The sequence below is a fragment of the Harpia harpyja genome, chromosome 3 (genome assembly GCF_026419915.1).
Source record: "Harpia harpyja isolate bHarHar1 chromosome 3, bHarHar1 primary haplotype, whole genome shotgun sequence".
Lineage (NCBI taxonomy): Eukaryota > Metazoa > Chordata > Aves > Accipitriformes > Accipitridae > Harpia > Harpia harpyja.
Window position 1 is genome coordinate 65,919,778 of NC_068942.1, and position 12,921 is coordinate 65,932,698.

At 44.4% G+C, this 12,921-nt stretch overlaps 1 protein-coding gene across 2 annotated transcripts in view; it reads right to left on the reverse strand.

The window, feature by feature from the left end:
• PRIMA1 (proline rich membrane anchor 1) overlaps positions 1–12,921 on the reverse strand; it is a 55,636-nt gene that overhangs the window by 6,183 nt on the left and 36,532 nt on the right. Inside the window, exon 4 of one of the 2 annotated variants that reach the window (XM_052783045.1) lies at positions 1,746–1,972. The exons of the other annotated variant lie outside the window; for it this stretch is intronic. Within the exon in view, the coding sequence (XP_052639005.1) occupies positions 1,957–1,972 (16 nt within the window). The 3' untranslated portion in view covers positions 1,746–1,956. The remainder of the gene's footprint in view (positions 1–1,745; positions 1,973–12,921) is intronic. 2 annotated transcript variants of the gene reach the window in all.

Sequence of the window (12,921 nt, forward strand, 5' to 3'; positions counted from 1 at the left end):
ACCCTGACGATCAGCTCTATGAATTGTCAAAAAATGAAGACATTTTGGCCACTTCTACTTGCTATCTGTTTGTCTCCTGTTTACCCCTTCTTTATTTTGGTCTCCTATGTGTTTCTGCACCTCTCTAGTTCCATTTTCTTTCCCTGTCTAGCCTTCCTCTTTCTTCTTCATGTTAAAAAATGTCTTCATTTTTATCTACATTTTTATTTTTTCTAGAAGTGATTTCAAGACTGACTTCTTCAGTCCTCCTCAAAGTCTTTTTCCTTTCCTCCCTCTTTTTTTGCTTCAGTTTCTCTTCCCTGAGAGCTGTCGTTTGCTCTTTCCCCTCCCCAGGCTGTTCTCCCAGCACAGACCTGGGAGTTTCAGAGACTATCCTCCGATGATGAGACCTCTCTGCAGACACTGCTGGAGAGGTTGCTGGTCATATTACACCACTGGCACTAGCATGCATTGGAAATGTATTTTTTCAGAGCCTGCAAAGAGTGGAATGGAGATTTTATCAAGGTTCTGCCTTCTGCCTTATCAACTGCTCAGGGTTAGTGCTAGCAAAACAGAGCAACTACTTTCTCGGGTCTCAATGGAATGGCTATTTGAGGCATTTATTTATTTTTGGCAGACACAAAAGTTCAGACTTGGAGACTGCTCTGTTTAACTCCTTCACTCAATTTGTTTCCAAATGCATGTCAGGTATGGATTTGGGGTCAAACTTGACTCAGTTACACCATTTAAATCACTGGCTTGGCAGACTTGTATGCACTTGTCACAGTGATTAAAATTGACTGATATATTTAGATACACAAAGTCATTTTGGCCTGTTGCGATTTTTCAACTGCAGCTCTTTTTGTGCCACTAGCTCTGTGTGTCACTAGTTTTTTTTTACCTCAAATTTCATTGACTGTTGTCCTGGTTTCGGCTGGGATGATAGAGTTAATTTTCTTTCTAGTAGCTGGTATAGTGTTATGTTTTGGATTTAGGATGAGAAGAATGTTGATAACACACTGATGTTTTTAGTTGTTGCTAAGTAGCGTTTAGACTAAGTGAAGGATTTTTCAGCTTCTCATGCCCAGCCAGCAAGAAGGCTGGAGGGGCACAAGGAGTTGGGAAGGGACACAGCCAGGGCAGCTGACCCAAACTGGCCAAAGGGGTATTCCATACCAATGGATGTCACAGCTAGTATATAAACTGGGGGGAGTGGGGCTGGGGGGAGATCACTGCTCAGGAACTAACTGGGCATCGGTCGGCAGGTGGTGAGCAATTGCATTGTGCATCACTTGTTTTGTATATTCCAATTCTTTTATTATTATTATCATATTATTATTATTATCATTATTATTTTCTTCCTTTCTGTCCTATTAAACTGTTCTTATCTCAACCCACGAGTTTTACTTTTTTTTTTGCTCTGATTCTCTCCCCCATCCCACTGGGTGGGGGGCAAAATGAGCAAGTGGCTGCATGGTGCTTAGTTGCTGGCTGGGGTTAAACCACGACAACTGTTGAGATCCAAACATGCAAGTTTTCCTCTTACACACCAAGGGGAACACTTTTATCCTATTTTCTGCCTGATAAGCTAGATTATGCATGATCTTCCTATGTGTAATACTCCAAGCCCCCTTTTAGATGAAGCGCTACGGCCATGTATTTATGCATTTCATTTCCATTCCAGGGTTGCTCTTCATTGGCAAAAGGGATGTTTCAAATTAGTGAGGGAATGAGTAGGGAACCATTCATATCTGTGACATACTCACTTGATGGTAGGTGAAACAGGCTGTTTGCTAACAACTGGTTTGCATTGCTTTACAGTATGATTTGCTACACATTGTGCTTTGATATTTAGCAAATTGGTGCGCTCTTCTTGCCAAACATCTGCGAATGAAAGGGACATGCAACTCTGTACAGCTTAGTAAATGCCTGAAATGATGCGTCAGAGTCCATAATGACCTCTCCACCATGCATGCATTAATTTGCATGAGTCCTAAAATCAAGAAAGCATCAAACAGCCATTTAATAGTGTATTTCACATGTCAAACTTAAATTTCACATGAGGTTCTGATCACATTATAACTCTTATTTATCAAAGAAATTCATAGTGGCTTGTGACATTGGCGTGTACCAGTTCTCTCCAGAGTCCTGCGTAAAGGTCAACGTAATGATGCACATTCAAACGTAATTTGTATGTTCTGTCTTTAGAAAATTTCCTAGAGGAAACACAGTTTTTGGCCCTTTATCATATCTAGTCACAAAACTCAGTTGGTATATTTGACAAAACCCTCCCTGCCAGCTTTAGCTACTGGTGTAAGTTTGGCATAGACCTACAGTATGTATGGCAGTTTTGTGGTGGAGTACTGGGGGAGGTTTTCACCTTGTGTCTCACTTGTACACACTTAAGAAAATCTCTCTATATAGCTTTTCAAACAAAATCAAGCAAAAGCTGAGCAGACTATTCATTTAATCTGGACTTTATTTTGCCTAGTTACTTATAGGCTTATTGAAGCTTTGAGGAGAATAAGATCACCTGGAAATGGGAATAGAGAAGTTTTGTCCGGAAGAGTAAACTGCAACAGAGTTTAAAAGACACAATGCAATCCGCATGCTCAAGCTCCTCAAGGTGCTTTGTGCTTGGAAGGGATGAGAGTTTAGAATAAAACCTGATTTCGTAAGACAAGCCTGAGCATTGCAAACCTGTTTCTTACTGCCTACCTCCATAGCAATGTCTCTCTTGAGTGCCAGTGCACCACGGCCAGCATCTGGGAAGGCTGGGCCCCAGAGAAACCCAGCCAAGCTCGGAGGGGGTGACCTTGGATGGACAGCAGAGAAATGAAGGGATCTTAAATTCACCTCCTTCTGGGGCTCCCATACCTGACTGAGCACTGCCAGGAGACGCCTGCCTCCGCTTAGGATTTGCTGCCCTGGATTATCCTCTGAGGGAAACACCTATCCTGTTTCTTACAAAATGGGAATAGTGTCATTCTTCTTTTGAAATGCAGTTAGAGGAGGAAAGGCTGCTTTGACCTCCCTCTGCGCGTTGCTGGAGGAGATGCCCAGTGCTCAGAAGACCACAGTGCAACTCCGCTCTTTCCTGAGCAGTGGTACAAAACTGTAAATCGTACTTAAAAGGCACCTGTAAAAATATATATATAAAAAAAAAGATTGCACTGTATGGGTATCAGTATCAACTGATAGAGATTTTACCAGCAGTGAGATCTATGAGGCATCTCTGTACTGCCTTTGCACAGCTGTACCTGTGCCAACGTACAAGGCACCTGTGCCAAAAATCCTTTCGCATTTTCAGTTCCTCTCATGAAGGTGCTTTTAGTAACATGTAAAGAACTTGTCTCTCCTCTCAAAGCAGTTTCACCTTGAGGTGGCTCCTACCATGAGCAAAGCTGCTACCAAGCTATGTGGGCAGCCCCACTTTTGCATGTCACAGCACAGGGCTGTGCTATGGGGAAAGATAAGCAGCCGGTGAGCTGCTGTACCGGCGAGCATCACCGCGGCTCGCGTGTCCCTCCTGCGTCGGCGGTGGCATGTGCTGGGTCGTGTGTGTGCCTGCCGATCCCTGGGGCGAAGCGGCAGAAGTGAAGAGGCAAATCAGAGAGCTGAAGATGTATCGCTTATACGTGCAATGACTTCAAAGCTCTTCTCCATACTGATGAATATTTCATTAGCTATCAACACATAAAAATTAATGATTTCCAATAAAATTGGGTCTCATGCGACACACCCATTTGCTTCATAGGATTGGTCTATCCTGATGTGCCCCCAGCGCACAGCAGAAATATCCAAGCTACCTATATACCAGTAGAGATACAACTGCAGCAGCATCTTGCTGGGTTACAAAAGTCACCCAAGAAACAGGGTAAATATCTGGTAAGTATATTTTCACTCAGCTTCATCTCCTGGGCTAGGATGCTAGCAGTACCTGTGGCAGCTATATTTAGAGCTCTTGGCTAGACTTCACTGCTGGAAGCCCAGACAAGATGATGTGTGGGCTACAGTCACACTTCAAAAACATCCTTATTTAGCAGATACAGGATGGGAATGGAAGAATAAATTTTGTAATGTTATTCAATTACTAGACCATCTCTCAAAGTAACCTGAATGTTTATAAGAACATAAAGAACGTGAATGGAGGCTGTTTACATCTCAGTACTGGGGGCGTTCAGCAAACAGCCAATTGATTCATGCTGGCCATCAGCTATCAGAGGTGAATCAGTTCCCACAATAGCAACTGGTGGGAGAAGCAAACTTGCTTTCTACAACTGGTTTGTGAACAGGACCCCTGCTACAGGGGCTCAGTGCACTGACAACAGTTGCCTTCTGGCACACAGCCATTGAATTTATGTGCAGCTGCCCACAACGAGCCATGCCTAATGACTAACCTGGGCTGGCCAGCCTGCTGCTATGGCCCAGACATATGGGACTTGTTAAAGAAGGACACTTCTCTGGAAAGAGTTTTCAGAGTCATGGAAAGAAAGTCACATTCTGACTTCTCCCTTTGACTGTCTCAGAGGGACCAGAAAAATTCAGTCTGGATATTCTTTATTTGACAATGTAAAGATAGAAATCAAAGAAGAAACCCTAATGATGAAAATTCCCTGAAATCTTGATTTTTCTCTATTAAATTAGTTAACAGCCATATGTGGACCATCTGTCTGTCCAGAAAACAAGCAGCACACTATTCATTACTCGTAGGAAGAGGTTACTGGCTGAACTACCTCCCACGTACAAAGTAAATGTTTTACAGTTATAAAAAAACCCAGCAGCTCCATCTGGACAACTTTCAGCAACGCACTCACTACTACTCAATGTTTGTCAAGGACCAATGTTCAATACTCTCAACCTCGCAAGGCTTTTACATGTATTCCCTGTACTTTCATCTCCAGTCTGGTAAGCTAGATAGTCCAGCATCTAAAAGACAAACAAACTGTCTTGCCCCAGTGTTTATTACTTATTATCACAGTATGTGATGTTTCTGCCTTACTCTTCCAAACTAGAAAGTTTTATAGGTAACCCGGATGATATTACCTGCACCATTTGGAAGGACTACGTATATTGGGTTATTTTCAGTTTGGGACATTTGATGGAAGCCTCCTTCCTCAAGCTGCATTGCCCCTTTGCTCCTTATGAAGAAAAAAGAGGTGTCTTTTGTGAATCAGAAAAGGCCGTTCTTTCCCTAGAGACCTTTGAGTACTTCACTCTTAGCCAAACAAAACTAGTGGTCAGCTGATAAATAAAATTTACAAGAGAAAGTAAGCACACAATTTTTAACATCTTCAGATCTTTTCTGTCTGTCTTTTGTGTGTGGAGAAGATCTGTACAAGTGCACAGTGCTAGGACCATTATGCAAAAGGGGAAACTCTCTTTCACAGTACTGCAAGTCATGTTGCCACAATAGGCTTTGATCTAACCCCAAGATACCACCTCATAAGGAGACTTTCTTCTTTTCTGGCTATTCACATGAGCATTTTCAAGCCATTTTTAGCTGACCAGTTTCTGGAGTATATTTAAGCAAGCCCTGCAGGCATGTGGGTGATTTCTGTTTTGGGATGGTTCATGCTCCCCTGTGACAGTCAAATCCCCCTTGCTGTGCACGGATTGAAGATCTAGCCTTTGCTGAGTGCTTCTCTCAGGGAAAAAAAAATCCACATGGAGCCACTCTGCAGCCATTCATCAGCACTTAGAGGTTCCCTGAGCTGGTGCGCGCAGGCTGCAAAATGTGGTGGGCAGATCTCTTTCTGCAGAAGTGCATCTATCCCAGGCTGCTGAAGTTGCTCTGGGTATATCTGAAGGGAGGATTTGGCCTATTCAGATTGCAAGTAATTGCAGTAGATTGCTGAGCCGCACGTGAAATTTAAGAAGTGGAGTTTAGTCTTCATTTATTTTCAGCAGTGCACAGTCAGAGTAATTCCACAGACTTTGTTGGACTTGAGGAGGATTTGTTCTGATGTTACAGAGGAAGATCTGTCCCTGGGAGACTAAGGTGATGCAATCACATTTCCTACTAGGTCTTCAATTAAGCTAACTTCAGATTTATGCTCCTACACAAAATCAATCTTAAGGAAGAAAAGCACCTTTATTATTAGGATACTGGGCTATTCACTGACATAATTGATAAAAGTACTTTCAGTGACCCCTCACATTAAAACCCATTCTTTGCATTCCCTATAATGATCCTTAAAAGGTTTTATTGACTGGAAGGATATTACAGCTGATGTTATCCATCGGGTGTTCTCAGTGTGGAATACATCGTCGATATGTTTTGATGATAAAAAAATGAATGGGCCTAATGTAAAAAAGTGAGCTCATGTTGCCAGCCTTCCAGCCTGGCGAAAAGCCACTAAATGAAAAAAAAAAAAAAAAAAAAAAAAAAGAAAGACATTAAATGCATGGAATGAAGGCATGAACAAAGCCAAAACATGTCTGGAGGATGGCCATGGCCACGGCTGGCAGCGTGCTGGGCACTGGCAGTGCCCTTTGGGGATGAGCTGGGCACACTCCTGCACCTCAAAGGCTTGTTCTGCTGCAGAGCAGTGTAGGCAGCTAAGGTACATTCAGGGAGCTCAGTTCATGGTGCACCACGCTCTGCCAAGCAATGCAGAACCAGCCTCGGATTGTCAATATATATGTAGCACCCAGATAACTGGGATTACATGTAACTGTATTGCATTAGGCACGATCTGCTCTAACAAGTCTATAATTTGCAGAGTAGCCAGCTCGAATTTCTGTCCCAATTTCTTATAGAAGAGAATAAACAAGCTTGAACAATCTAGTCTAATGGAAAGAAAGAGGGGATGGGATTGGTCTCAGGGAACACCAGAAAAGGAAAAGGGCATCTGAAAGGAAGAAATGGGAAGAAGCCATGGGTAAATTTAGGCTGGAGATGAAAAAAGGTTCTTTTACTCTCAGAAGAATGACGGTTTGAACTGAGCCTGCTGCAGGAGGGAGCAGGGAGAGAGGGAAAACTACACAGCTTCAAGAAGGAGACTGATACGTTTATGAAAAGATCAAACACCACAGCGCCCGCAATATCGGGGGCAGGCAGGGTGACCCAAGGGTCTTGTTCCAGTCCCATGTTACTAAGCTGTCTAGGCTGCCACCCTGAATTATCAAAGAAGGAACACTGACTGCTTCAGGGAACTGAAACAACCAATGTAACAGGAGAAATCATTTCACTGAACTTCAGGTGCAGCCTCAGTTTCCCTCAGGTTGATTCTCAGTGATGAAGGCAATACCTATGGTCAGAGCTGGACACAGGGTGAGTTGCTGTACTATACCCAGGTCTGGGCGATGGCTGGGAATAAGTAACAGCTAATAATGAAGGCAGTACACTCTCCTACTTTGTTTCTTCCCCATTTCATGCAGATCAGGAGGGGGAAGAGAGTAGCATTTCCCAGAGGCCTGCTGTGAATATCCTCCAGACTAGTGCAGACCAGATGCATTACTGCAGTAGTGGTATTATACTGGTGTCTCACTAAAATCAAAGTCATGGAGCTTGTGTAATGCTGGACAAAAATTTAAGGCTGCTCCCAAACTGGACTGTGCACACTCTGTGGGCTTTTCTGTCCACAAGGTGAATGCACATGTGGGTTTGATCCTTCATTTTTGCACACATCTGTGAGCTCTCTGTGACCCCCACAAACTGAGATATGCACATTCTCACAGGTGCTGGCATGAAGGCAACAAACACTCCTCTGCTTATCTGCCACTCAGTAGTATAAAAACACCAGTGGAAGCCCAAACTGAGATCTTTCTTAGTCCTTTAAAATTCTCCAGTCCTTCTGGAACAGATTGAACAACACTAGCACTATTCAATGCTTTCTATCTTCAAAGTGCTTAACAAACATTAATTAGGAAATTTGGAGAAGCATGTTTTTCAAGTGCTCAGCTGTACCAATCCTGATCAATACTTTGGTTTTTTTATATAGACAACACATCTAAACATATACATTGAAGAAGACATGACAACTACCTAACTGCTTCTGCTCAGCTACAGTGAGGCCAGCAAAAGACATTTATAACCTATTACTTAGCTGGGCTCCCAAATAGAAGTTGTCCTTACAAAAAGGTATCTATATTGGAAGGGAAAGTGCAGGAGGGAAAAGGTGCAGGAATCCCCTACCATGTCTGCCAACTGCCTGGGTGGTGGTGCCCCCTGCTCCAGGTCAAGGTGGGCATCAGTACTGGAAAAACGTGGGGTTGGAATAACAAGGGGCAGAGAGAGGAGATGAGCAAGGCCTGCTCTTCACTGCCCTTTCACTGTCTCTGAAGGACAGTATGACTCTTACCAGCCAAGTGGCTGTAGATACTGCCATTTTAGGCAATGGACATTTTCATCCCCAAACCAAAGTTGATCTTCTGTGCTACTTTGTGCCTAGATTTTTTGCTGAATGTAACTAACTACCTTGCTATTTGGTCCCTTGCAAACATAGGCAACAATTTGAATGATGGACTTGATCCATACAGAAGAACAAGGCTACTGCTATTTCACAGAATCATTTAAATAGAATTTTGCAAAATTATTTAAATAGTAATGATTAATTTCTGTGCAGATGAACCAAAACTCTCTGCAGATTTTCTGTTATAGAAATGTTTTTAATAGAAGAGTGTCTGCAACACAAATAAACGCAAGGAGCTGAGAAGAAAATTAAAACTTGTAAAATGAACTGACCTTTGCAACTATCTAGATCACTTTGCATTTGAGGCAATCTGTCTCTGCCACCAACTAGAGTAAGACCACTGATTTCCAAGCAGCTGCTTCTGACTTTCTCCACCCACAAAGAAGAGACTGCAGAGCCAGACGCTGCTCTTTACAGGATAAATGCAACCCACTCTAAGTGGACTGCACAGGGTGGTCCCAGACTTCCCGTGCTCTAGGTGTGCAACGGGGCAAATCCATACAGAGGCAGAGCAACCAGCAAGTCGTGCACACCTTGATGTCTATGCAATGATTCGATTTTGTGCAGTTTGGGAGCTAAGTGGCTTTAGACAATTGTAATGGGACAATTTCTGAGGAAGGCTTTGAGTTCAGCCAGTCTCCACACTAGCTTCCCAGGGCTCAGAGCAACTGAACAGGAGAACCAGGTTAGCCTGCACGTCCTGCTTCTTGGGAGTATTAGCATCTTTCATGAGGCTTCATGCTACTGCCTCAAAAAGCAAGCACCAAAGAAGGCACCATTTCTCCACCTGGGACCTCTTTGCATGGCCTCTTTTCAAAGGCCACAATGAGGAATGTCCCTATTTCCCCACTCTTGCCTTGCACACAGCTGGGATCAGACCCTTTACATCAGACCCCCTGTTAATATTTCACTCCATCACCTGGCCTTAGCTTGGGGAATGGATGCTGTGATGCTCATCTCCACAAATGCTCTCTGACATGGCTATTCAGCCAACAACTCTCCAAGATGGACAAACCAGGAGCATCATTCTCCAGCCCAGCCATACCGGGGGTGGTGGGTGGCCACATGCCTGCTGACAGAGGGGACACCGGAGTCAGAGTGAGGTGAGCATGTGGCAGGACCACCCCAGCAGATGCCATCTTCTCCCACCCCCCAGTTCTGCCCACGCTGACCTACTGCATGTCTTGCCTTCACGGCACAGCTCTCCCGAGCAGGGAGCTGTGTGCTGCTTAGCAACCCCAGAGCATGATAAATATTTAGCAGTAAGTATGGGGGGTGCAGACAAGGAAGGCAGAGGTAGCAGAAATCAGACAGTGCAGCCACAGGAGTGGTGGCAGCACAGCTGCAAGGGGCTCGAGGGCGGCTGCCAGCGATCGATGTCCGCCCGAGGAGCGTCACAGCTCTGCAAAGAGGGACCCTGCCTGCACCCTTTCCCCTCCCAGCAGTGTGGCTGCACGGCAGCAAACACACAAGGTGGGGGTGTGTGTGATGTGACCTCCCTTTAGAGCAGTGGGGACCCCTGAAACCAGCTGGTGTGGACAAGCACCCCTGAGCCTTCCTTTAGCAACACCTGCTCTCAGCTAGGGCATGGAAAAGCTGAGATCTTGTTTGCACACCAAGTTGTGACTAGTTAGACAAAGGTGCGAAACTAATGCACATAAATTACAGTGGGAAATAACACTGCCGCCGTCAGATGCCTCCTTACCTCTGGCTGAGAGTCCCTACACAGGAGGAAGAGCATTCGAGCGCAGCTCCTGCCATTCCCTGAGCTCTACCTTTCCCCAGGGTCTCTGCACACACAAGTCCCGGTTAGAGCAAGGCATCAAAATCAAAGTCAGCAGAAGCCACGAATTAGAGGAGCCAAGGGTGACACCAAGCCAAGGCTGCTGGCCAGAAGCGTGCCGAAAGGTCAGGCAGGAAGGGGGTATCTTCTGCGTGGTCATATCTGGGGCAATGTGGGGGCGATGCGGGAAATAAAGTTCCGCAGGAAACAAGAAAGGGCAGAGACTGGGGGGAATGGGGCATGCACATGGGGCTGAGAGGTGTGCTGAACAGTCCTGATCATCTAGAAGGTGGTTGGATGTGTGTGGTGGGCAGGGCTCTGACTGGTGCTTAGCTGCTCCACGGTGAGGTCTGGCTTCTTGTCACCCCGAGGTGGAGCAGAATGAGCCTGGGCAGAGCCTGCCTGGGCATGTATGGGAGCTGCTAGGGCATTCCCATACTTTTCTGGCTTTCTCCTTCTAACTTTTAGGGTTTTAGAGCTCCTGCAAAGCCAACATGTCCGCTGAACCCACTGGGAGCTGCAGTTGTTTGGCCACTGGAGACAGGCTTTACTGTTTTTACTCCAGATGCACTGCAAATCCTTTGTGGAAAGTGAAAGGGGGCAATAAAGGCACCCAGCAGGTTCCTACGGGATTCTTGTTGTGTAAAGGGAATTGATCTTGTTGGGTGACACAGAGCTAGAGTAACAGATCTACACCCCCCACCCTACTATCGTGGGTACAATTTCCTCTGAGTCATAAAAAAAGATTGTCCCAGGCATCCCAGGATGCTTCTGCTGGGTTCTTGCAGGCTGTAACAAACTGTGGCTGTGGCTTTTCACCAGCAGGGTCAGCCACAAGTGCCCTCGTATCAGCTTGTAAAAACTATGATTGGCTTAAAAATTAAATGAATTTCTAAGAAAACTTTATTTCTTTGCCTTGTGGGATTTTGAATATGTAAGAGTCCTGAGTTTAATGTCACTTTTTAGACTAGTAGGTAAAGAGAACCTTGATCTTGTACTTATTCAGATTTCTTCAGAAGTTACAGCTTCAGGAAAAAATGTAATAAAAAACCTCATGGTAAACCTGGCAACTCTCCTATATGTCTCAAAGCTCTAGTATCCACTTGTATCTTCTAATTGTGCTGGGGTAAATCAGGAATATTTCAAGCAATACAATCAGACCAGCACGAGCATTACATTCTAGCACGAGCCTGTAAAATCCACCCATGGCTATTACAGAGTTGCACTAAGGCAGTAACTGTACAATACTTGAATCTATCACAAGACTTCTGCCCATTCAATGTGGTACCCTCATCTGCAGTAGAAAACAGGAAAATGGCAATTTTGTTTCTGATAACAGTGAAAAGTTAATTAATCACAGGATAGACCATAATGCTCTACAGACATCACAAATTAGGAGTGAACAAGTGAAAAATGATCCACAGGAGAGTATTCTGTGAAACATTTGGACAACTTGTTTTATGCTAAGGACTAAGGCCTCCTTAAGGCTTCCAGTGTTCCCAGTTATGAGAAACAGTGGGGCATTTTACTCATTTATGACAGCAAACTTCCTCCCTAGCAGAATGTGACTTTGGTATAACTTAAAAGAGACAGAGAAATCCTGCCCTGTAATAGTTATGCAAACATGTAGTGCTTATAAAAATCCCAGACTGACAGCACTGAAGAGCAGATCCTCCTGCTTATCTGACCAACGCATACTGCACAGGTAACAGCAAAACAAACTTTCCTGCACAGCACTGCCCATGCGGCTTGGCTCAGCCATCTCTCCGACTGAAAGGCTATTTTATCCACTTCACTCATCAGCCCTTGATCTCTCAAATGAACCTGCTAACAAGTAGTAGCAATACTTTTGCTATTCTATTTAAAAAATGAGGCCAACCCTTCCTCATCTTGATGCACCCAAAAAACATAGGGCAGCGCCAGCTATTAGTCCCCCATCCAAAATCCCCAATGATGCCATGGAATCAGCAGAATAAATACAGCAGAGCTCTGGCATCTCCAGGGGGCTTGGGTCAAGTTGTAAAGCTGTTCAACAGCTTGTCTCATATATACTACCCTGGAAACTGTTGCACAACCAACACCCAGGCTTCGATACTGTTTGGAAGAACAACTGATTTTCCTTGTACTAGCACTAGTTTTCATCAAGCAGGGCTACATTTAGTTTAACAAATAGTGATAGCTTTGTAAGAACAGCTCTAGCTGACTCTGTTAGAGCAGAAGTTTGGACTAGATGATCTCAAGCTGTCCCTTCCAACTTCAGCCATTCTGTGATTCTATGAACTCATTTCTTGATGGTTAAAAAATGGGATCTCCTGCAGAAAGATTGGTTGCTGGTTGCTCAGGGTATTTAAATTGTCATAAGTAGATCATCTGCAACATCATTCCAAGGATGGGAGTAAATTCACCACTGGGACATGATTAGGAATAGAGGCTAAGCAACACATGGGGACATTGGGTTTTGGTTAGAGGTGACAGAAGACCTGGACAGTGGTGCTCAGCAGTAGATGCTGAACCTGTTGTAGATAAGCATCAACATTCAGCCAGTGGAAAAGATAATCAGCCTACAGTGTGACTGTCTTTTCCTTGCTTTTCCAAAATTTTGAAGTTTGTCTTTCTTTCAACTGCCCTCAGTGACGCTCCTAGGTCTTTCCAATGAAGACCATATTCCCTTTTGAATGGCACTTCTTCGGGCTTGACCCCTTTTGCAGAGCTGAACTGGTTTGACATCAATGAATTGCATCA